Here is a 23,092-nt window from a genome sequence, read left to right as displayed (position 1 = left end):
TAAATCTCCCCTGCTGCTCGCAATACGTTCCACTCTTTGATATGACATATGGCAACGTGCGTATTCATTGTGCGCACATAAACAGATGCGCAAGAGGCTTGTAAATTGCCAATTTGTATTCACAACATTCACTTTTCACAAACTGAAATGCTCAACACAGTCTGACCCAAAGCCTGTTTGGTAACAATGACTGTATGCCGGCGCCAATACAAATGAATCTATTCAACCTAAGTGGCTCATGCGTGACAGTGAAAGGCCGATCGATCTCACCGATACAGATCTGCTGGGCATCGAATGTCTTGCAGCTGTTGTTGGACGGCCGAGGGAAGTCAGGGGACGAGGGGTTGACTATGCTGGGCCCAGTACCCCACAGGATGAGGGTGAATTGACTCAACACACCTGAGGAGAACAGAGGCAGAGAGAGTGGAGGTGTAAGTGGTGAAAGAGAATATCAATTTAGCACTTCTCAAAGAGGGAACAGAGTGAACTGGCTGAGAAGAGGATATGGGGGTGGAAAGACAGGAAACGAGTGATGTGAGTGGCCCAAACAACAGTGGAGGAGGATCAACAGCAGCAGAGAAAGAGAGGTGTTTCTCTCGTTTCCCTCTGCTGCTCAGAGAAAACAAATCTACTGGAAAACATGGCAACTCTTTCTGTCAGGGTGTGCTGCCATTTGCTTTTAGAGCTAAAGTGCAGCCCAGTTGTTGGAAAGAAAAACATTCTCAAGACACTGAAGTTTTGATAATCAAATAGTTGCCAAAGACTTTCTTGCAGAAGAATCGTTCTCTGCCCAGAGACTCATAACTTTTAATCTGGAGCAGTTTCTAAGTGCCTCTCTGCTGGAACCAAAACTGTTATAGACCGTTAGAAAAGGAGAGAAAAGGAAGAACTGCAGAGAGGCTACTAAGAGAAGCATGGAAATACATAAGATAATGCTGGAACGGAAGAAGGTTTGATGTGATGCGACCAGTCCGGGCAATTAATGAAGATGAGTTAGGTTACCATAGTCACGTCCATTAGGTGCTACATTTTCTATCTCCAGGGTCCACTCTCCTTGAGGGTCTTCGTCCCATGAGTGTGTGGTCATAAAGGCCCAATCATTGAAACCCTCTGAGGAGAAGTCATTGGGCCTGAATAAATAAAAAGAGAGGACATGTTGGTGTTTTTTCCCTGCATCTGAAAGCAGGCATATTCTGAGTATTTGTCTCAGAGAATACGCCTCTGGGAGCATGTGTGCCGAAGTAAAACCGAGGGACACGCACATTATTTGTCTGTGTGTGGCACAGAAAAAGAGAGATTTATATTAGGACCTGGCTGCTGTTGTCCTGTTTTTTTACTGTGTACCTGGGGAACAGCAGGGTGGAGTGTGTACCCAGCGGGCTGATGAGATGAATGGCCAATTTTCCTCTCTGGTTGTAGGAGAGAGTGAGGCGAGCCTGAACGTGTTCCAGGGAGCTGACATGCTCTGGTCGTCCCCAGCAGGCATCCACGCTCTTGCTGAACACCAGTTTGTTCCCGATGTCTCTGCAGGTTTGACAAGTGGCGGGCAGAGTGGTTAATGTTGTGTGGAAGCAGAAATGGACACCGAACAGCACTGTGCTTTAAACTTAAGCGACCTCCCCGGCTTGGAGGAGAATGCAGCGACATCCATCAGGGTCAGAGATATGATAGAACAGGAAGTCTTTGTAATAATGGTGAAACTCTTTTTACAGACAAACCCACACACACATGCTCTAAGTCATCCTTCTAACCTTGGTTCTGAAAGCATCGTGTTAACACACTGGTGCTGCGGTCCCACTGATGTCCAATTCTGTGCCAACGCCACCAGAGCACCTGTATCCAGGAGCCCATAACCGTACGAATGACTCACTGTGGAGGAAACAAAATGGAGGGATAGGGAGCGGATGGCAGTTTTGTGGGTGGTGGTTATGAGATAGCAGCACAGAGTGACAGAAATTACAATCAAACAATCCTCTCTACAGCAATACTTCATCTGTGCCTGAGAACATAAACCAGTGTGTGAATGTGTGTGTGAATGGGTGGGTGACTGGATGTGTAAAGTGCTTTGGGGTCCTTAGGGACTAGTAAAGCGCTATACAAATACAGGCCATTTACCATTTACCATAAATGTGATTAAAAACAGCAGGGATTTAACAGTCCAACTGTCACCGACAGTCAGTAATAATATAAACAGGTTTATCCAGCCTATCATATTTTCTTTTTTTTTTTATCATTAAAAAGGAGGGAAAGGATCTTTGGGGCAATGTCAGAAAAGTTTCTCTATGTCTCAGATGGCTTTCTGTGGATGAACGACAGCAGCTGGCAGACTGAACCTTGGCAGGGAATGGAAGACAAAGTCAGACTAATTCTTTAGCCTACAGGCCGCAGACAAACAGTGTGTAGCTGGGACCACACCATCACCTAAATGAAGATCTGTATGTATGTTTATCGGCTACAGTATCTACCCTGCAAACTAATGCCAACAGAAAACTTTCTGGGTAAATGTTTCACGGCTGTTCCAACAAGATAAGCTGCAAAACATAGCATGTTCATGCGTGTCAGTTTGGTAGGAAGTACACTTTAGCAGAAAAGATAATGCAGGTTGTTCTTCAAAGTCTGTTTCTGGCTGTTGGCCAGTGTGACTGTTTCTAACAGAATACCAACATTGCTGCTTTAATCGAATAGAAACAAGTTTTACTTTTTAAAAAGGACTAATTGAGCATCTATGAACTAGACGCTAAGTGCATGAAACCTAAAGACAAACATTTATGTTTATTCTTAAAGCAGTACACAAGAAATGAACTAGAAATTCTGAATGTATTCATCGAAGTAAAGTATAAGTAATATAAAATTTTATTTATATAGCATCTTTCAAGATAAAATCACAAAGTGCTTCACTGAAGCCAAAAACATAAAATCAAGTTTAAAAAGATGAGTTTTTAACTTCTTCTTCTTCTTTTTTTAAAAGAAACCACTCAGTCAACAGATCTCAAACTCAAAGGGAGATAGTTCCAGAGTCTGGGGGCCACAGCTACAAAAGCTCTGTCATCTTTAGTTATTTAGCCTTGTGTGATGGACAACCAGCAAGCCCTGATCACATGACCTCAGGGACCTGTTGGGGATGTATGGATGTAAGAAATCTCTGATGTATGTTGGTGCTTGTCCATGCAAAGCCCTGAATGTAAAAGTCATAATCTTAAAGTGAACTCTGACTTTAATGGGGAGCCAGTGCAGCTGGATCAGGAGGAGTGTAACATAAGAGTACTTGGAAGACTAGTCCAAACGAGATGAAACAAATGCATGTATGATCATTTCTAGTTCAGAGCGTGACACAATAGGACTCAGCATTGTTTCATAAATGATAAAAACAGGAGCGAAGCAGAGATTTAACATGAGCGTCCAAAGTCAGAGCTGAGTCAAAAGTTACACCAAGATTCCTGATAGAAGGTTTGGCAAATTTAGCAAGAGGACCTAGATTTTCCAAAACCATGGGCACAAATTTATCGGGAGCACAAACAAGGACTTTTTTTTCTCCTCATTAAGTTGAAGAAAATTATCAGCCATCCAACCTCTAATGGAGTATATGCAAAATCTGTAGCTTGGAAACATCTTGTGGCTTAAAGGAGATATATAGCTGAATATCATCTGCGTAGCAGTGATAAGAAATGTCCATAAACGTGCTCAGAAGGTTTGCTGAAGAGGGAGTAAATACAACAACAACAATAAAGGTCCTAAAACAGAACCTTGCGGCACACCATAGGTAAGAGAAACAGAAGAGGATCTGTACATAGAGGTAGCCCCAGAGAAGGATTGTTCACACAAATAAGATTTTAACCACTCCAAAGCAGACCCTGATATACCCACCCAGTGTCTCAGCCTATCGGATTGGCCTGCCTTAAACTCGGCACCAACTAGGCCACAAACCTTTGAGCCAGGTCGTGTTAAGTAATGGTTATAGCCGAACTGTAACAAGCAAGACAAAACCTTCCTTTGAGCAGAGAAGAGATTTCTATTTGTTCAAGTTCTTTGCATAACAAACTAAAATGTATCCATTATAAACAATTAGGGATATAATTTGTTTAAAAATATGTTAGTTCATGTTATCAGTTCTTGTCCACATGTACATGGTAGCTCACACTTCATCAGTATAACCTATGGTATTCAATGGCTCCATGAGGGCCACCATAGCCATTCACATCTTTGTTTTCTGCATTTTCTTTTCTTTAACCCGATAATTAATATTTTGCTTACAACATTATGCATGACAGGAAAAGTGTTAAATAACTAAGTATTTTCATTTCAATTTTTTTGTTAAATTTTTTGTTAAATTCAGTAGTCTGCACTGCATAGGAATAGCAAACTGATCAAAAATATGACAATTTTAACACAATTTCACAGTTACTTGGTTACTTAACTTGAATCAGAAAAAAATGCATGTTATTGGGAAACTGGGCATCAATCCACTCTGGCATGGAACTAGCACAGAAATAGCAAAGAAATACCAAGTGCTAAGAGTTGTAATAACCAGAATCTTAGGGTAGCTTTCTAAACAGAAATGAACATTTAAATTTACTCGACAAAAATGTAAATAATTGCTAATAAATGCTCATCCCTTGGCTGGGCTATACTGCCATCTGGAGGGAAAGACACATATTATACTGATCAACCATCACAGCTTACTTGTTCAACAAAGTTGAACAACAGTGTAAGAGAAACTAATATTTCTGCTGCTCCAAGTATGCATGTGTGTAACAGACCTGTTTCCCTGGACTGCTGCGACATTACTATAAAAATAATGCTTGGAGGTACATTTAGTTCACCAAGCGTTTACCAGTTAAGCAGCAGTCAGGTAGGTACTTGTAACACATCTGCACATAGTCCGTATCATAGCAACCAAAGCCGTCCAAAGCGCTCTCAAGCAAGGCATTTTCAAAAGAGCGCTTTAGTGAACTTTCCATTTGTACTCATTATTGAGGCATAGACACAACTCCACATGTTACCACCTGCTCTTGATTTGTCTAATAACTGTATTGAGTTTTTACCTCTGCGCCCCACTCCGTTGGTCTTCCAGTCACCAGCGCTGAGACGCCCGGGCTGGGATGTTCTCACCACCAGGTGCTGCATATCCCTCCAAGTTAAGTTCATACTGCGCAGACAGGGAAGAAAGAAATATAATCACATTTACATTCTCTCATGTAATAGGTGAGGCTAATACCTTCCTATTATGCACATTATGAGAAATGTCAGGTTTTGATGACCTCAACTGTACAACAATACAGGCCGGGAAATGTGAGCAGCAATGGGACATGGAAAAGGTCAGAAGACTGTAAAAAGACCTGAAATGTGATCCATCTGAGCATATACAGTGAGAACAACCGTACAGTGTTGAAATACTACACTGAGAGGTGGAGGGAACCCTGAGGGATGTGCCACTCAACTAAAACAAAGCTATGGACTCACATAAAGGTTTTAACATGGGCATAAAATACCAGCATCAAAGGTACATCATAACCTACTGTGTTGAAAGGTCAGGGAACACTGTAAAACAAAACCGTGGAGGACAGTCTATGCCTATCTGTAATGATAGTTTCTAATAGGTTCTGTGAGTTGGGGACAGGGTCACCTCCAACATAGTTGAAGCTCAGTAATTTTTTCCCCTTCATATAGATTTATTAAGGGGTCTAGCTGTAAGTATCCAACAGAGAATCCTTTAAGTCACCACTAAGAAAAACTGCTCTGTGGGTTAAGATAATCACAGAGCTTTACCGAGAGCAACACCACAGTTGTCAGAAATAGAAACACGGAATTGCACTGTGGTGCATCACCTCCGCCAACCTCCACATCAGCATTCACATCTCACATCCTCTCATGTGTTATTAATGGACAAGATCCTCCGATCCACTCAATGTCACCTCAGCTAAGAGCGAAGGAGAAAATAATAAAATAATAAAACACCAGAAAGCCAAAACACTCTGCCTATTAAATGATTCCATCTCTGTGAATTCCAGTGCGGTCCCAGACTGATAAACTAGCTACCCTGTTATTACAGCTGCCTATCAGGAGGGGCTTCAGGAGGAGTGGGGGGGGGGGGGGGGGGGGTGGCTATACACTGATAAATACTGACTCTTGTGCGGTGTTAAACCAGAGACGCTGAGCATACCAGAACTGAAACTTGGCTGTGTGGTACTACTGGATTGATTTGACAGCTGTCAGCAAATCACTAATGTGGAAAGGAGGAGAATTATGCACAGTAAAGCACTGCTTACTGATAAAACTGACTTAACACATGCAAGATATGACTCAAGATAATGGGGAACACATTAGAGCTGCTGACAGAAACTTGGATTCTGACACCTGGAGTCCTGAGTGAGCAATAATTAGAGACATTCACCGGTTTAAAATCTTCACCATGGGCCCTACAGGTATTCAGATGTCTGTGTGGGCTGCAGCTGCTGATTTGTCTCACTAATTAACCAATTATCAAAAGCTTAATCTGGAGTGGAAAGAATTTCTCGGCTGGGATTTAGGCCAACGCCGCCTTCCCAGAGACGTCTGCGCATTTACAGACGTGAGTCCACGCACATGCTCCCACATGTAGCACGCAGTGGATCATAATAAACTAAGTTAACAGTAGCATAAAGTAAAAAAAAAAGCTTTACATTTCTGATTCCCTAATGTAGAAACAGATGATACAGGGGCACTCACTTGGCCTCCAGAGCTAGAGCGATGATCCCAGCAGCGAGCGGTGCTGACGCGGACGTCCCCGTGTGAGAGTCTGTGCATTTTTGCCTCAGGTCGGTGGTCACCTTAGAGACAAGCAGATAGAGAGAAAGTGTAAATAAGTACAGGAGGACAGACATAGTTGATTTGACACATTGAGTTTCCCACTTCAACATGAGTGAAGCTCCCAGGCAGAGAAACTAAGAGCTAGACAGATGAGGGCCGCGGACAATAGGAGCTCTCCCCACAGCTATGTGCGATGGAAAAGAGGAGAAGGAGAGAATTAGTAGGTGGTTCAGTCTCAGGTCTGTGGATCCCTGCCAAGGGGTCACGCCTGGGGTAATGAAGGTCAGCCAAATCAGCCCAGCCAAGTCAAGCTGTGGTGAGACAGAGTATGTTAGCACTCCACGTACATCTCTCCTCTTGGTCTCTGCAAGTGCCAGAAAGCTAATGAGGGCTGTCTGGGTCACGATGAGGACATGTCAGAAATGACAAAGAAGCCAAAGGCAAGGTGGTCTATGAAGGTTAGAGACAGATTCTTGGTTTGCAACTTTTGGCCTGACAGATTGTGGCGTTAATGACCATTATCTGTGGAAAGATGTGTCAGAGGGGTAAACAAAGGGAGGGCAGGTGTCTGCACAGGCCAGCTGTTAGATATAGGACCTGGACAGAATAACACTGAAACAATAATATTTAACAGATTAAATGCTGGAAGTTAACTGATTCATCTTAAAATATCTTTTTTTAAATATTGAGTGAAATCTTTTGTAAATAACAGCTCAGACTATCTGCAGCTTCTTTTTAGACATTTTCTTGGTTTTATGACTCTGAAAACTCGACATTTTTTGATTTTTTTTTTCTAACTAGACAAATTAAGTTTTTCATATAGCAGGTTAGAAATAGAAAAAGGTCCCAGATCAGATTCAGTGTTATTTATCTATCGAGACTATTCTGGTGTGAGTTGCTCAGTTTTAGAGATAACATCTATAGGGACGTCTGCCATCTCTTGAATATAATAGAACTAAATGGCAATCGGCTTATGGCCAAAAATACACCTGAAAAACTCAGTCCCCCCCCCCCCGAAATATGATCCCGTTACAAAAGAAAAACCCACCAACCATGTTGTGAGGTGATTCATTTAAGAGAAAACTGTCTGTGACAAGCGGCTCAGGCTCATGACAGGATGCAAATGCTGATGTTGCTGGCACTCTGCTAAGCTGTAAATGCCAACCAAAAGCAGTTGTATACAGAAAAAAGAAAATTCTTTGTGACTCACACTGCCCACAATAGCTGGGTTATGGTTCTGCAATTCATTCATTCACAAATATGTGCCACAAGCCAAAATCCATTAAATGAAATTATATTCAAGCGTAGGCAGACACTGCTGCGGCTAATGTCTCCCGAACTGGACAACTCCCACCAAAAGCACAAAGTATATGAAGGACTAATAGGGTTACTATATTTTGAGATTTCATTTTAGGAATATTAGGTGCTGCAAGCTGAGAGTACAACCAGAGAAACCTCATTATTCCAGAATATAAAACCCTTGCACACTTCAACACCTGCTTCTTATAAAATCAAATACAAATGGGAAAAAATCTGGATACTCTAAATCAAAATCTTCCACAAAATGTTGACTATTTTGAAAACGCAGCTGAACTGTGGGGCTCCATAAGCAGCATCACATATGATAGAACTGTCATAGTGTTTGGGAAAAGGAGGAGGAAGAATTCTCACTGCGTAGATGCTGATGGCCAGAAATGAAGCCACTGATAAAAGCTATAAGGCCTGCCTCGTTCAAGCAGAAGCAAAGCCTAGAAGATCTGAGAGCTGGCAGACATACAGCACAACTAGATGCTGTGCTAATAAATACCAGGTGCAGCTTTGCTATGAAATGCACACAAGGTACTGATACTGGAAACATCAGAGGTATGCTTGAAGGAATGAAGAAAGCAACGGGTCCAACAGATTCCGAAACAGCTCCTCAAGTCCAAAGCTGGTGAGTTTATCACTGGTGGAGATAAACAGATGGAGAGATTGGTGGAATGCTAAGTTAAAATATATGGCACAGAGAACAAAGTCACAGAAATTGCACTAAACACTGTTCCTCAGCTAACTGGAGAAGTGAGATGCAGAACCAACACTGAACAAGCTGGAAAAGGGCATCAGCTGCCTTGCAAGTGGAAACGCTCCTGAAAGTATCTGAGCAGTCGCGCTGTTTGGGATCTTCTTCACAAAATTCCTTCTGACACTCACAAACTGACACTGGCAAACTGTTCAACTTGGCAATATTACCAGCCAAGACAAAAGTCAGAGCAAGTCAGAGCTGATGTTTGCTCATGACTTTGGAATAGTTACTCATGCTGTCGGTTCTGAGGTTCTTAATAGGTTTTCACATGCCTGAAATGAATTTGGCCTTACTTTAAGCATCAAAAACACCACGGTCATGGGTCAGGATGTGGATAAAACTCAGTGTGGAAAAACAAGAAGCTAATCCTAGCAACAAAAATCTGTGCCTACAGAGCACCTGTTGTACTGCAGTGACTACTTGGGGGACATAGTCCCATCACGAAGCAAGAACAGCTTTCGTCTAAGTTGTCTAAGCCTTGGAATCACATAGAAGGACAAAATATCTCAAACTAGAGTCGCACAAAACTGAGACTTCCAGCATGCAAAAGCTGCTTATGCAATGCCACATGTGCCGGTTTGGCCATGTGAAACATAGATGATGGCAGAATCCCCATGGTGCCAGGCCCACGGGGCACCTGGACTCGAGGTTCAAGGACATATGAAAGTGTGACATGAAGGCACGCCACATCAACACTGACAACTGTGAAGAAGCAGCTTCTGTTTGCACAATCTGGTGGAGTGTGACTAAAACTGGCACAAAAGTTGCCAAAGGGATCAGAACTAAAAGAACACAGCAAAAGAGGCAACAACAGAAGAAAGCAAACCAAATTAAACCACCATCTGAGTGGTCTGCCACAAGTACACGACAGATCGCCATTTCAGGTCTATCGTAGTTTTCGGGTCATAAGCCGCTACTTTTTTCCCCACACTGTGAACACTGCGGCTTATACTGACGTGCGGCTAATGCATATTTTTTTTCAAGCGGCCAAAAACATTTTGCCTGGTAACAGTAGACCAATAAAATTGATAAGTAGTATATATACGGTATATATTTTTACCAGTTGTTAAGAGACGACAATGTTGTTTGTGCACTGTTCTGTAAAAAAACCATAAGCAACGAAATTTGTGTGTTATCGATACGTACGTATACTTAAAGGTAGCCGTGTTACAGGCGTGTTTGAGGAAAAAAAGCATTTGCAGTTACCATAACATTTAAGTTACCATGTTTATGTTACCTTACGGATTAAATTAAACGTTAAAAATCCTCATGTGTGATATTTCTGTGTAAATATCTCATATTACAAGTGAAACGCATGCGGCTTAAAATCCGGTGCGGCCTGTACAACCACTTCAGAATCCACCTGACATGACAGAGCATCATAACAAAGGTAAGACAGACGACAACAAATATCAGGAATATATGAGGAAGAATATGCAACAATTCATTGAGTGAACTGAAAAAAAAACCCCACCTACGTTTACAATAAATACATACTAGTTGTAGCTCTGGCTACAGTTTAACCTGTGCACATTATTATTCATAAAATTTCAAAATAAGAAAACATTATTAACCTTTAGTAAAATAACAATCAGTGCTTTAATTGTGCCATTTAATTATTTGAAAGCCTTATTTTTGTGAAAATATAGCGTATTTACTTTTTCTCTGTAGCAACAGCACACTGTGCCTTGAAGGCCAATTAGTGAACTTTGTGCCACTCGGTGGTAATGTGTTTATTTTTGGCAAACAGCCACATTTTATTCCATCTAGGTGTGCACAACAGATGAAGTTAATTACAGCCGAGTGCCATTGCTGTCATTTTAGTTAGAAAAACGGGAATTTATGTTTTGCTTTTCTCTCGCTCCAGTTGGGAAAAAAATGTGTAATCTCTGGAGATGGAGGTGACCAAATACGCTCACAAAATGAGCCATTTGGTAGTGCATGATTGTGAGAAACAGAAATCTAACAGAGTGAAAATAAACACTAGTTTGGGACAAACGGAAATTGCATAAACTCACTGGGTACTGCACCAAACGGCAGCCTCTGCGTGCTAAAGCAACAATACAACGCAAGTGCTCATGTATATTTTAAAATGACTTCACTTCTACCCATTTCATTTGGCGTTGTATTTACTTGCCTGCAGCACGCCTCTGGTGTAATTTGGAGGGAATGGCAGATTTATGGTTGTTTTATGTTATTCTGCGTCCCTGAAGCAAGTCTTTCTTCGGGTGACAAGCAGCTTGAGGGAATCATGGCATCTCTCAGTGTTTGTCGTGTTTGCTCATTGTATGTTTCACATCACTCAGACTTTGACATTTTGAAGTCTTTTTTTTTTCTATTTGAGAGACACAACATTAATGTGTATAAACACTCAAAACGGGTTCAATTTGGATGCGTCGGCATGAACTTTTGGTAAGCGGGACGTGTAGCTGTGCTGTCAAACTTGACATTTACAGGGTGCCAAAGATTCAAAGTATTAAAAACAATCCTACACAAAATCTGAGATCTTTAAAGTGCATGTAAGCGTGTGTGTTTGTACACCTACTATCTGCTTCTCCCCCGGGTTTCCAGAGCTGAAGGTGGTAGCGAGGGTGGAGGAGCAGGGCTCGCTGTACCACGGCACGTTGCCGGACTGTGTGGTGCTGCTGATGGACAGGGTGTAAATGCTGTTCGTGTAGCCGTCACAGTTACAGCTGTCTTGCTCCCGGCCACCATTACCCGAAGCCCAGACAAAGATGGAGCCCAGTCCGCTGCGTCCCTGTGGTGCAGAAACATACACCTTTATGTGGCTGGAGTCCAGGAACAGACAAGGTTAAGAGGGAGAAGCTATCAGGAGCTGGTTCAAGTATGAAAAATCGGCTTTGACAGAGACGTTTGTCTCCATACTTAAACGGCCTGTCGTTAACGTGCTTTCCTTTAGAAACACTGAGGCGCTGTAGGCACAACTCTTATTAATACATCATCATGTCAAACGACTTATTGCAGCAGAACATCAGATAACAAACAGAGGAAATGTAATTACCAAATTTATTCAAGCTGAATATAATTTCAGGGCTGATAAATGACAACATGATATCTGGCAGAGAGACTGTGCTCCTAAATTACACACACTATCTGAGACATACGTACATTCGGTCCAGCTGGGTCTGGAACCACAACAAGAGCCAAGAAATCCTTGGCTCGGATTAAAATTTCACCAACCCCTTTTAGCAAAGTAACAAAGGGTGTTCTTTGTCAGCTCAGGAATACAAGCGAAGATTTGATTGCTCCATTTGTGACCAGACACACAAACGCTACATTTGTCTCCAGCTGATTAGATCAGAGTAACTCTTTATTTGCTGGAAAGCCCCAGAAATCGATCGACCGCCTCTAGTCGGTATAAAATTGGAGCAGCTAAAGTGCATACAAATCGCAGAGAATTTGTGCACTTCTCAGAATTTTGGCATTGCTGCTCTGCTTACTATTGCATTTTAGAACAGATTTACTGCTTTTTCTTTTTTTATTCTTTTTTGTGTCTGCCCACTTCCTGCAAAGCTGACCTTCTTTCTCTCAATATGTTGGTGATATTTAGCCCGAGGCCCGCTGACCCATTCTTGATGACTGCCGCCTGAGGCCAAGCTGGACGAAGAGACAGAGACAGCGGGACTGTCAGGACCCCACAGCTCTGTAATAGGCTCTGGGTTGACAACAACACTCAGTGTCCCTTTCCTAAGGTCTTACAGACTCTTACCTACTGCTGTCATTGCTGATCTTATTTTTTAGGTTGTAAAAAGTACACTCGGAAAATATACGGTTTATGCGGTGCTAAAACGTATTCTCTTTGTTTTTGATTGTACATCTATTACACAGTTTTTAAAAGAAGAAAAAAATGCCAGTAATTTAAAAGGTTACTTTTCACTTGAATTTCCCCACAGCTCATATTTCCACTGAATATTTATTACATTCTGTCATTAGAAAATGAATCAGTTAGAAATTAGTTAGGTGAGAAAAAAAACAGATGTATGCCAGTGCGCGTGCACACGCGCGCACGCACACACACACACACACACACACACACACACACACACACACACACACACACACACAGAAAATCTACCAGTTTTCAGTCAGATTTTTTCCTTTTACCAACTCCTCCTCTGTACCTTGCTAATGGACTTACTCTGGGCTCTCGTTATGTGCCATCATTTATTTTATTCACTTTTTCTTTTAAGAGCACCACGTGTTGTACTGCCTGTTCTGCTCCTCTGTTTTGTACCTCTTTCATCGTTAATCATACTGACTGAGCAGACCAGTGTGTATCATTGTTGTGTTTTTACATCAAGTATAAAACTAAATTAACTGATTTTCTTGGCATCTTGCTAGTAAAGATAAGATGCTGGAATATTTTATTCCTTATCACTGTTGTTGTAACACTGCCCGTCTCCGGCATGGCTAATCACAGAAATGTTAAGCTCATAATCGTACAAAGGAAATTCAATAGGATGCGAATACAAATTTTAACTAAGCTTGTTCAGTACGTTTTTAAAATGATTATCCATTTAATTTTCTTAATGGATTCCCACATCCCCATCTCGCAAATGATCTCTCAAAGGAATCCAGGATAAGACTACATCTGCTGGGCGATGCAGTCCAAATCAAACTGTGTCCTAACAGTAGAGGCTAGAGAAGCTGTACATACTACTCTTAATTTATGGCCTGACGCTGTCCTGGTTGCAGGTTACAGAAGCCAGACGATAACAGTCCAGTGCCAAGGGTTATCTCGCTGCCAGGAGAGCACACACTGAACCAGTCAGCTCCTGCTTTGTTGCTGTGAGGCACTCTTTCCTCACTAACACACCATGATATCAGGAGCATTTTGCATTATGGGATTCTATAAATGAGTCATTCGGTTTCACTGAAAATTTTCATTAATTTATATGCCAATTAGAGCAGAGTTTTAATGTAACTGTTGTTCCGCATCAGTGACTGCTCCTCTCTTTCTGTTATCTTCCATCTCACATTTATCATTAGCCTATTCTCATAACGTCTTTTGATGCCACATTACTGACACATGAAAAATGTTGGTAATAGACTTAGATAATAGTCCAAACTGTTTAATGTTTTATTCTATTCAAGCTTGAATGACTAAGCAGAGGGCAATTTTGCAAACTAACCTTGAGTTTGTCCTTCTCCTCAGTCTTGGGAAGCCAACATCAATTAAAAAGTAATATGCTCTGACTGTACAGGTAGAAAATTGTCCAGAACTTTTCTGACTTGTTCTATTAAAGTGTTCTTCCTGGAAAAGAGAGACTTTTTTTCTCCTTACCATCACCAGCTGCTTGGGAATCATGAGGCTTCGCTTGATTACTTTTTGGTGATTTACACCTGGAAAGACCACTACTGTGAAAAAGTCTTTGTGCACTTCTTGATTTTTCAGTTTTTAAAAAATATTTTTCACAGTTGCATGTTTCACAGCACTGAAACAATTTTTTAAACAAAATGTATCCCAATTGCAGTTTTTAAGTGATGATTTAATTTATTAAGGGAAAAGGGTAAAACCTACCTGGCATGAAGAGAAAAAGAAGAGAAGAGAAAGGAAGAGTCCTTTAACTTCTATAACTGCTATAAAATTGGATTGACTTATAACCCCCCCCCCACACACACACACACACTTTTTTGCTTCTTTGCAAAGTGAGCCAAGAGCTTAAACAAGCAGTCTAGTTTTATATAAAAGCAACAAAATCCACCTACTGCTCCTCTGAAACTCACCGATTAACATTTTTGGGACCAGCTACAAGACAACTATCAGAGAATGCGGCTGGTCTTTGTGTTAAAGTGTGTGTCCCTGTTGTTTTGTGTTTCTGTTGGCCTAACATGAGCCCAAAACTATCTCCAACACTTTTGCATCTGGAGGTTTCTGCATTTCAGTAATTTATCACTGTGGAATGCAAAGGCACACAGAACAAGCAGTGATGCAATAAAAACAGTTTCATGTAAAAATCAACCAGTGAATGTTTACACTGAATCTTTTGAGCCAAACACATTCTCTCTTACTCATCGTATTTAAATTGAGCCCATCTCTCACTTAAGATCGTCTTCTTGTGCACCTCTGGACTGCTTCGGACACAGCTGGCATTTTTAAATAACTCCTGGGAAGTCTTTTTCAGACCAATTTCACCTTGGGTCTCAAACTTTGGCAAATAAAAAATACCACCTTCTGTGTCAATCTGACCCGGCTTTCATGTTGAGATTCATCATCAGCTGCGATGAGAGCTGAGTCTCCGGCTATTACCCACAGATCAAAAAGCTGGTTTTAGTGAAAGCGTCTGCTGTGTCCAAGCCTGAAGGCGGTGCATCAGGTAAGAAGCTCAACCAGGAGCGTGGTCATCGTTTTTCTGACATTCACAGGGTTGTGCACCGTGAATGTGTCCCCCAGGGTCAGACTGTCAATGAAAGTTTCACTGTAACATCTGAGGTAGAACATTCAGCGGAAACAAACTGAAGTATACTGGGGGTCGTCACGCACTGACACAAAGTGCATTGAAAGGGAGTTTTTTTTGGCCTCAGCAACAAAGTCTTTGCAGACCACCTACATTACTTTACTTTACTGGCTCCTTGTGACTCTGTCCTCATTCCCAAGATAAAAGTCAAATTAAAGAGAGCCTCAGCAAACGCGGTAGAGGACATTCAGATGCACAGGTATAAGTGGTTAAAACTGCTTCTGCACAGGCAGCAATCTACAGCTAAATTTAAATGAACGATGATTCCTGTTTTTTTATTTTGTGTGTAATTGTGAAGCCTTTTGATCACAGCTTGTAAGCTAAGCTGAGCTAAGCTTGATGGCGTCTCATCATAAACCAAGTAAATATGAGTCTCCCAGAATGTTGATTTATTACACTTTCTTTGCAAGCTCCTTTGACTACACTAAAGAGGTGATGTGACTTTGATAGTGATACTAGAAATAAGAAATGCAAGACATTAGTAAATTAAAAGACCATGTTTGTGCTCTGACTGACCTTGGTGATTCCCTGGAGGAAAGCCTCCTTAGCCAGCTTGGCAGGGCCATCCAGAGACTTGCCGTCATCTTCCGGGCCCCAGCTGGCACTGTAAATGTGGATGTGCTGAGGGTTCAGGCTAAGAGACTGAGCCTCCACTACATCTGTCACCTCCCCATCCAACATACGAACTCCTATTAAAACAAAGACACAATGGAGGGTTTAGATAAGGTTACCGAAGAGAAAGTTATGAAGAAATAGTGACAGTGTGACAGACGGCAGAGGGAGTTGTGAGATACCTTAGAGACAAAACAGGCGTAAGTTGATAAAAAGAAAAAAGTCAAGCGAATCAGTTAGAACGTAAATTTTCTTTCTCTTTTTTTCTCCAGCTGGAAAAAGAAAAACACAAGAAAACTGAAAACCGGAAAAACCAAGCTCTTCACAAGGAAACCAAGACTTCACAGAGTCTCAGTTTTAATGAGTAAGCACACAAAGCTCGCCCACGGATGCTGCTCTGGTGGATACTACACTATTTAAGCATCATGTAAACAAAACCCAGGGGGTTGTTAAACCAACCTTCCTGACCCCACCAAAACCTATAGAAAGGACAAGCAGAAGAATCCAAGAGTCTGCAGATGAGAGAAAGCCACACACACACAGGTAAAAATGAGCTGAGAGTTTACAGAGCCTTCAGCAGTCTGCCGTGTCCACAGGGTAGCGCCGCATGTCACCTTTCATCATACCTGAACGCAAACCTGTCTGAGTCTTTGATGTGAGCAGCCTCAGATCATTCCTCTGAACATTAATAGCTGTAGAGAAGCGTGAAATAACCCACCCTCAAATAAGGTCCATTACTGTTAGAGGACCCCCGGACCTCAGAGGATACACTAAGACTGACAACGTCCCCGCATTAAGACTTCAATAATTCGTTCTAGCGAACCTGCCTAACCCTGTAGGAACAAACATACACCAGTGGGGATGTGACCAAGGCTGTAATTACAGAGTTGGCGCAGGCATTCAGTGCAACACGTCTTTGAATACTAAGCAGCCCGAAGCAAACGTAACTGCGCTAAACATGCAACATAAAGCACATTGTTTGCTCTGTGATCGTTACGCGAGGGCTGCACTGCAGCAGTAAAGGTAATTACTGTCGTAACAATTCTCATCAGCTTCCTGCGGCTTGATGATTCCTGAGTAAGACACTTGCGTGAATTCCCTGCAGCTTTATCAAGTCACAGGTAGCAGCTACCGGTGCAGCTATGAGTGTGTGTGCAGGCACAAGGAAACCAAGTACAGTAGATGGAGAGGAAACACAGAGTGAGCTAAGTAGGGTCAATTACAGGTTTTAAGTACTAATCGCTAATTATTACTCTGTAAGGACACACATATTTTAGCTTTAGCACAAACACGACTGCTTCTGCTCACACACGCATACCCACCCACACAAAAAACACACACAACTTGAGTGCTTGGGAGCGAATCACAGCTGTTTATAAGCAATCCACTGATGCCGTGACGTGAACAGATTCACAGAGGAATAATTTATGAGAGCGGGGCCAATGTGCGGCTCTGTCGGGAGATGAATGGTAATGAAGACAAAGAAGGAGAGTTATGAGTAACATCTGTGAACAGGCTGCTCAGGGCTCCACCGGCTCCGCTGAGTCTTGTTGGCTGCCATCATGGCATTGACAGATTGTTTGATGACAAAAGTTACTAAAGGCCTTCTTGGAATAATTTATCAAACACAAAAATATTGAGGAGGAAAAATAATCCTTCCAGACTTGATTTGTTTTCGCAGATTTAATTTGAATGAACTGCTCTACATACAGCATCTTTCTGTACGTATATCTGCACAGGCTGACAGCTTAATTACTGATTGGAAAAGATTCTCCCCAAAGAGTCTAATTTTGACTAACTTTCATATAAACATATGAATATGTATCAACAGTTTAACTAACTTTGGAAATCCGACTTGATTAAAATAAACAAATTAATTTTAAAAAATATTACGTTTTATGTGGAGAGCCAAATAAAGGTGGAGGGCAGCACAATGAAAGCACTGACACGAATTAAGAAAATCAGATTGAGCCTTTCATAAACATTGAACATGAACCTAACCGCTTTAAATGCAGGGATGAAATCGTTGCAGTGACCATTTTATTTGTTTTACTGGAGCATAGGAGTTTTAATTAAGTCATGATCTACTTATTTCCAGGCAAGAAAAACTGCAGCAAATGATCAAAAGCAATTCATCTCACAGGCTTTGGATAAAGAACTATTCACTGCATAATACTGCCTATCTCTGCAGCACACTCTCACTTGTACATCTGAACAATACAGAGTCAGTCAGTCAGTAAATGAGAGTCAGTGGTCCAGAAAAAAACATTATGATATTAGCTTTAAAATCTATCACTGGATCATTAATATAATGTGAAGCCTGAGCTGCTGCAAAATTGTCGTTCTGACACAAACCCCAAAGTCCCAGAGATCTTAGAAGAAAGACATTAACTTCCAAGTTATTAATGGTGAATGTGTATTTTGTTCTGTATCAGTTCTAAGTGAAATTATCATAAACTCATTTAAATGAGTATAATACTGATTAAACCTTCTGCCAAATGAAAAATATCAATCGTGTGCTTAACTCACCTCCAATTTTAGCATTATAGGCCACACCCACGCCACATACACCATTGTTTGCTGCAGCTGCAACTTCTCCTGCACACCGTGTTCCATGCCTGGCAAGAGAAAAGGTGAAAGTGAATGAAAAGATGGGTCATAAGAAAAGAAAAGAACTTTAAAAAACCCCCACAAAGGCTCTGAAAGCTAAATAAAATTAGCGAAAATGGCAGTTAATGTTCCAGCTGTGCTGGATGTTTAAATAACAGGGCAGCTAAAGTATTGCTAAAAATAAATACGCAATCAAAAGAGAAACACAAGCCCATTGGCCCTCGTTAGAACTGCGGCACACGCATGTCTTACAGCTTTAACAATAGATGTCAAAAAGCCTGATATGCCTTTGACATTTAAGGGCTTCTCATTTAGACAGCCGTATAATTTAATACTTGTAACAACACAGAGAGCTGTAACCTCTGTGGTGAACCTGATGTGCAATTAGAACCATAAAGGACACATGAGATTTCTTTTCCACACAGCACGGTAAGTATCAACAAGTGAAAAACTGTTGGGGTGCTTTATTAAAGAGGAGCTGCAAATATAGCATTCAAAAAAAAAGAAAAATTGTTCTGTGAAACAACTGAAATTGTGACTTAATAAATCCAACATGATGTTTGCGTGTTACTCTAATCGTACTTTTTGCACTTTCATTTTTAACGGTCTTAAACGCACATTTTTCTCCCCTTCAAGTTTCAGCCTCAAACGTTCGCAGTTGAGGTCTTCCTCTTTTCCTCCGACCTGACAGCTTGATATTCAGCATCCTTTTTCCAATTTCACTATCCCTCGTCTGCACATGTCCAAACCATCAGCCTTGCTTCTCTAACTTTGTCTCCAAACTGCTCAACCTGAGCTGATACACTATTTCTAATCCTGTCCACCCTGGTCTGAAACTCTCTTCATCTCCACAAAACTATCCACACACTCTTCCTTCAAGATTACTCCTACTCCATTTCGCTTCCTGTCCACACCATGGTGGAACAGTCTGAATCCACCTCAAACACTCCTGGCCTTGCTTCCCATCTACCTAGTCTCCTGAAAACGCATTATATTAATTTTCATATCAGCCAGCCCTCGTCCTGTGCTACGGTCCTGACATTTAAAGTCCCTACTCTCACCTGCCTTTCCCATCTCCTCTTCCTTTGTCTTCAGCCAACAGCACGACAATTTCCACCGGTACCCTGCTGGCCAACTGCACCGGAGGCGCTTGTTGCTAACTAGTATGGAAATCTCATTCTTGATGATCCGCATGTTTAATTTGGCAAAGATTTTATACCAGATGCAACTCTGACCATTCATTCTTGGGTTCAGCGTGAGTGCACTGGCTGGGCCTCAAACTGGTATCTTGAACATAACAATGAATTCACTGTACTCAAATGGACTCCACAGTTACCAGATCTCAGCCAATAGAGCACTTTTGGGATGCGATAGAATCAGAGAATTTCATCATAGATGTATATCCGACTAATCTGCATCAACTGTGTGATGCTCTCATGTCAACATGGACAAAAATCTTTGAGGAATGTTTCCAAAACTTTTTTAGGGTCAAATCCTGCATTAGCAAGATGTATCTAATACAGTGTATAGTGTATATAGTAGTATACTATACTATAAAAACATGTACAAGTAGTATTAAACTCATTGTACATAATATTCAGACAGGACAACAGGCAGAAAAATCCTAACCCAGAATCACCAGTTTACCTAACATGCATAACTTTGGACCACAGAACGAAGCCAAAATGCCCGGAGAGAACTCTGTGCAGGCACATGGAGAACACGCAAATTCTACATAGTGAGGCCTCAGCTGGCAAGCAGATTCAAACCTTGGGCCTTCTTGCTGTGAGGAAACAGTGCTGAGGTACTGCATCACTCAATGTTTTAAGAAAAAAAAAGTATTAGAAATATTTTCTTTTGTGACACAGGCTATAGGTCTTCCAGTCCGAAAAAAAGACTGAATAGAAACCTGAGGACAAGTACAAAAGCCTGTCAAAAACTAACTTTACCTTTGACAGTCACTGGCCACAGGCCATCCAAATGAAATACGAGACTTTATCAATGCCCATGAATTATTCACAAAGTCCATCAATAATTCCTTGAACCAGTCTTGAGTTTCAGAGAAGAGACAGGTTGCCTATAGAGCGTAGTCTACATGTCAAATAGACCAAAACTTCACAAATGGAAACTATTCCAACCCCCTACAAACACACTTTATCAATATCTTTATTAGATCTTTTTCTATTATAAACAATGGCGAGTTTAATTGAAAAATGCAGAGCTTTGCATGATTCCAAGCAAAAAGGTAGTCATTACCGGAAAAGAATTGAATTTGTTTCATTGACTTTTGGGGAGAAGCAGTGTGATGAGATGGGAAACAGAAGTGAGCATTTGGCATTTAAGACAGGTCATTAAGATTGTCTCCTGATTACAGTGCAGGTATCTGATTAGGAAGTGCAGTGTTTCACACCTGTCGGGGGGGATGTGTTGAGTGTATGTTATCAGAACAAAGCTAATTACATCCACAGCATTGCCACACAGGAGCCAAAAATGACTTCCTTTTTGATCTCCTAACCTCGCTTATGATGAGCCAGAGGACAAAGTCGTTTCACAGGGCGGGAGTGTGGCTACACCTCCAGCTGAGATTCTGATTAGACTTTGTGTGGATCTGTGATACATTACCCACCCGCTAACTCGCAGTTTTGTTCACTCGGATATGTTTTAGCAGAGAATCACTGCTGTGTTATTACTTATTCCACCCATGTCGTTTTTGTGACAAAGTCACAATTTATAACAGAAAAAAGAATGATGTGGAAACCCAACCAAAAAAAACCCCCAAAGCTGAACTTTGTTACAAATCATTCATTTTATGACCTAAGCTGTCAACTACAAACCTTAATGTGATTTTTAAACAAGCAATCAATTTGCGTAACAGGGATTATTTTTCACAGGCTCTTACAGAAGCACCTTGGCACATATGGCAGGATATAAGGCAACACAAATGCATTTAACAAGTTGTCATTGCTAAATTGAACTACACTGTTTTGCTCTTAACTAGTTTCATATTACATAAACAGCAGCACTCAGTTGGCACATTTAAAGAACCACACACACACACACACACACACACACACACACACACACACACACACACACACACACACACACACGGTGGTTCAGCTATCTTAGTGATGGCTGAACAACATCTCTAACCCGAACTATCCATCCATTTTTTTCCTGCTTATCCCAGCCTGAGCAGAGAAGCCCAGACCTACCTCTCCCCAGCCACCTCCTCTAGCACCTCAAATCAAATCAAATCACTTTTATTGTCACATCACATGTGCAGGTACACTGGTACAGTACATGCGAGTGAAATTCTTCTGAAAACCTCCAGGCCAGCCGAGAGATATTATCTCTCCAGCCTGTCATGTGTCTGCCCCAGGGCCTCCTCCCGGTGGGACATACCTTGTCAGATGCCTGAACCACCTGAACTGGCTCCTTTCGATGTGGAGGAGCAGCGGCTCTACTCTGAGCCCCTCCCAGATGGCCGAACTTCTCACCCTATCTCTAAGGGAGAGGCCAGCCACCCTTCGGAGGAAGCTCATTTCCGCTGCTTGTATCCGCAATCTCTTCTTTCGGTCACTACCCACAGCTCGTGGCCATAGGTGAAGGTAGGGAAGTAGACTGACCAGTAAAATGAGAGCTTCACTTTTACGCTCAGCTCTCTCTTCACCACGACAGACCGGTACAGCGTCCACATCGCTGCAGCCGCAGCACCAATCCGTCTGTCGATCTCCGGCTCCCTTCTTCCATCACTCGTGAACAAGACCCGAGATACTTAAACTCCTCCACTTGAGGCAGGAACTTGTCCTGCCCCAACCCTAACCATCAAAAATGAATACCTAATCCTAACTCTCACCCTAAACCTAACCATAACCATAACCTAATTGTAAACCTGACACTAAAACCACATTTTGAGCCTCAAAAAAGCCTTTAAACTCGTGAGGACCAACGTGTGTGTCCTCACAAATGACTGTTGGTCCTCACAAGTATAGTAGAATGCCAGTTTTGGTCCTCACAAAGATGTCTAAACAGGAACACACACACATGAGCTGAACTGCAATGTGTTAGATGGGGAGGCCATATCAGCAAAACACTTTATAACCCTTTATAACTTAAGCTATAACTTGCTATACAGACACACAAATCGGTCATCTTATTGTATCAGAGCATTTGCTATAGTAAAAGCTTGCAGCATAGTCTATAGTCTCAGCTGATCAGAGTGTGGGCTGTTGTTTTCTGTACAACAGGACATCTCTGTCTGCATGTGAAGTGGGGAGCAGACCTTTTAGTGAGTACCCATTGTCTAATCAGAGCACTAAAGAGGCACAGACCTGCCCACTCATTACATTTTAGCTCACAATTGCGTGTCTGACAAACGTCTCACTGGCTGGCTTTACAAGCTCGTCCACACAAATCAGTGTGTTATTATGTGCTGCGAGCGCAGAGTGGGTGTTGAATGGTGGCCGTCAGTCATTTCAGATCATACAAAATGGAGCCATAAGACCACTAGTGTGACTGCGACAATACCCCTTTCCACACA

General features: G+C 41.7%; 1 protein-coding gene across 2 annotated transcripts in view; it reads right to left on the bottom strand.

The window, feature by feature from the left end:
* The window catches only part of furinb (furin (paired basic amino acid cleaving enzyme) b), a 101,891-nt gene that overhangs the window by 4,267 nt on the left and 74,532 nt on the right, over positions 1–23,092 (bottom strand). For both annotated transcript variants that reach the window (XM_085461439.1, XM_085461440.1), the window contains exons 7-15: positions 18,469–18,557; positions 15,844–16,016; positions 11,394–11,606; positions 6,706–6,806; positions 5,043–5,146; positions 1,752–1,869; positions 1,345–1,524; positions 1,003–1,130; positions 271–399 (exon numbers count right to left, since the gene is read on the bottom strand). In XM_085461439.1, coding sequence (XP_085317565.1) covers positions 271–399; positions 1,003–1,130; positions 1,345–1,524; positions 1,752–1,869; positions 5,043–5,146; positions 6,706–6,806; positions 11,394–11,606; positions 15,844–16,016; positions 18,469–18,557 — 1,235 coding nt within the window. The remainder of the gene's footprint in view (positions 1–270; positions 400–1,002; positions 1,131–1,344; positions 1,525–1,751; positions 1,870–5,042; positions 5,147–6,705; positions 6,807–11,393; positions 11,607–15,843; positions 16,017–18,468; positions 18,558–23,092) is intronic.

Source organism: Copadichromis virginalis, linkage group LG7, assembly GCF_057382275.1.
Source record: "Copadichromis virginalis isolate Kocher_CV1m ecotype Utaka linkage group LG7, C_Virginalis_male_GT1.1, whole genome shotgun sequence".
NCBI lineage: Eukaryota > Metazoa > Chordata > Actinopteri > Cichliformes > Cichlidae > Copadichromis > Copadichromis virginalis.
This window is presented reverse-complemented; position numbering and strand designations above follow the sequence as displayed.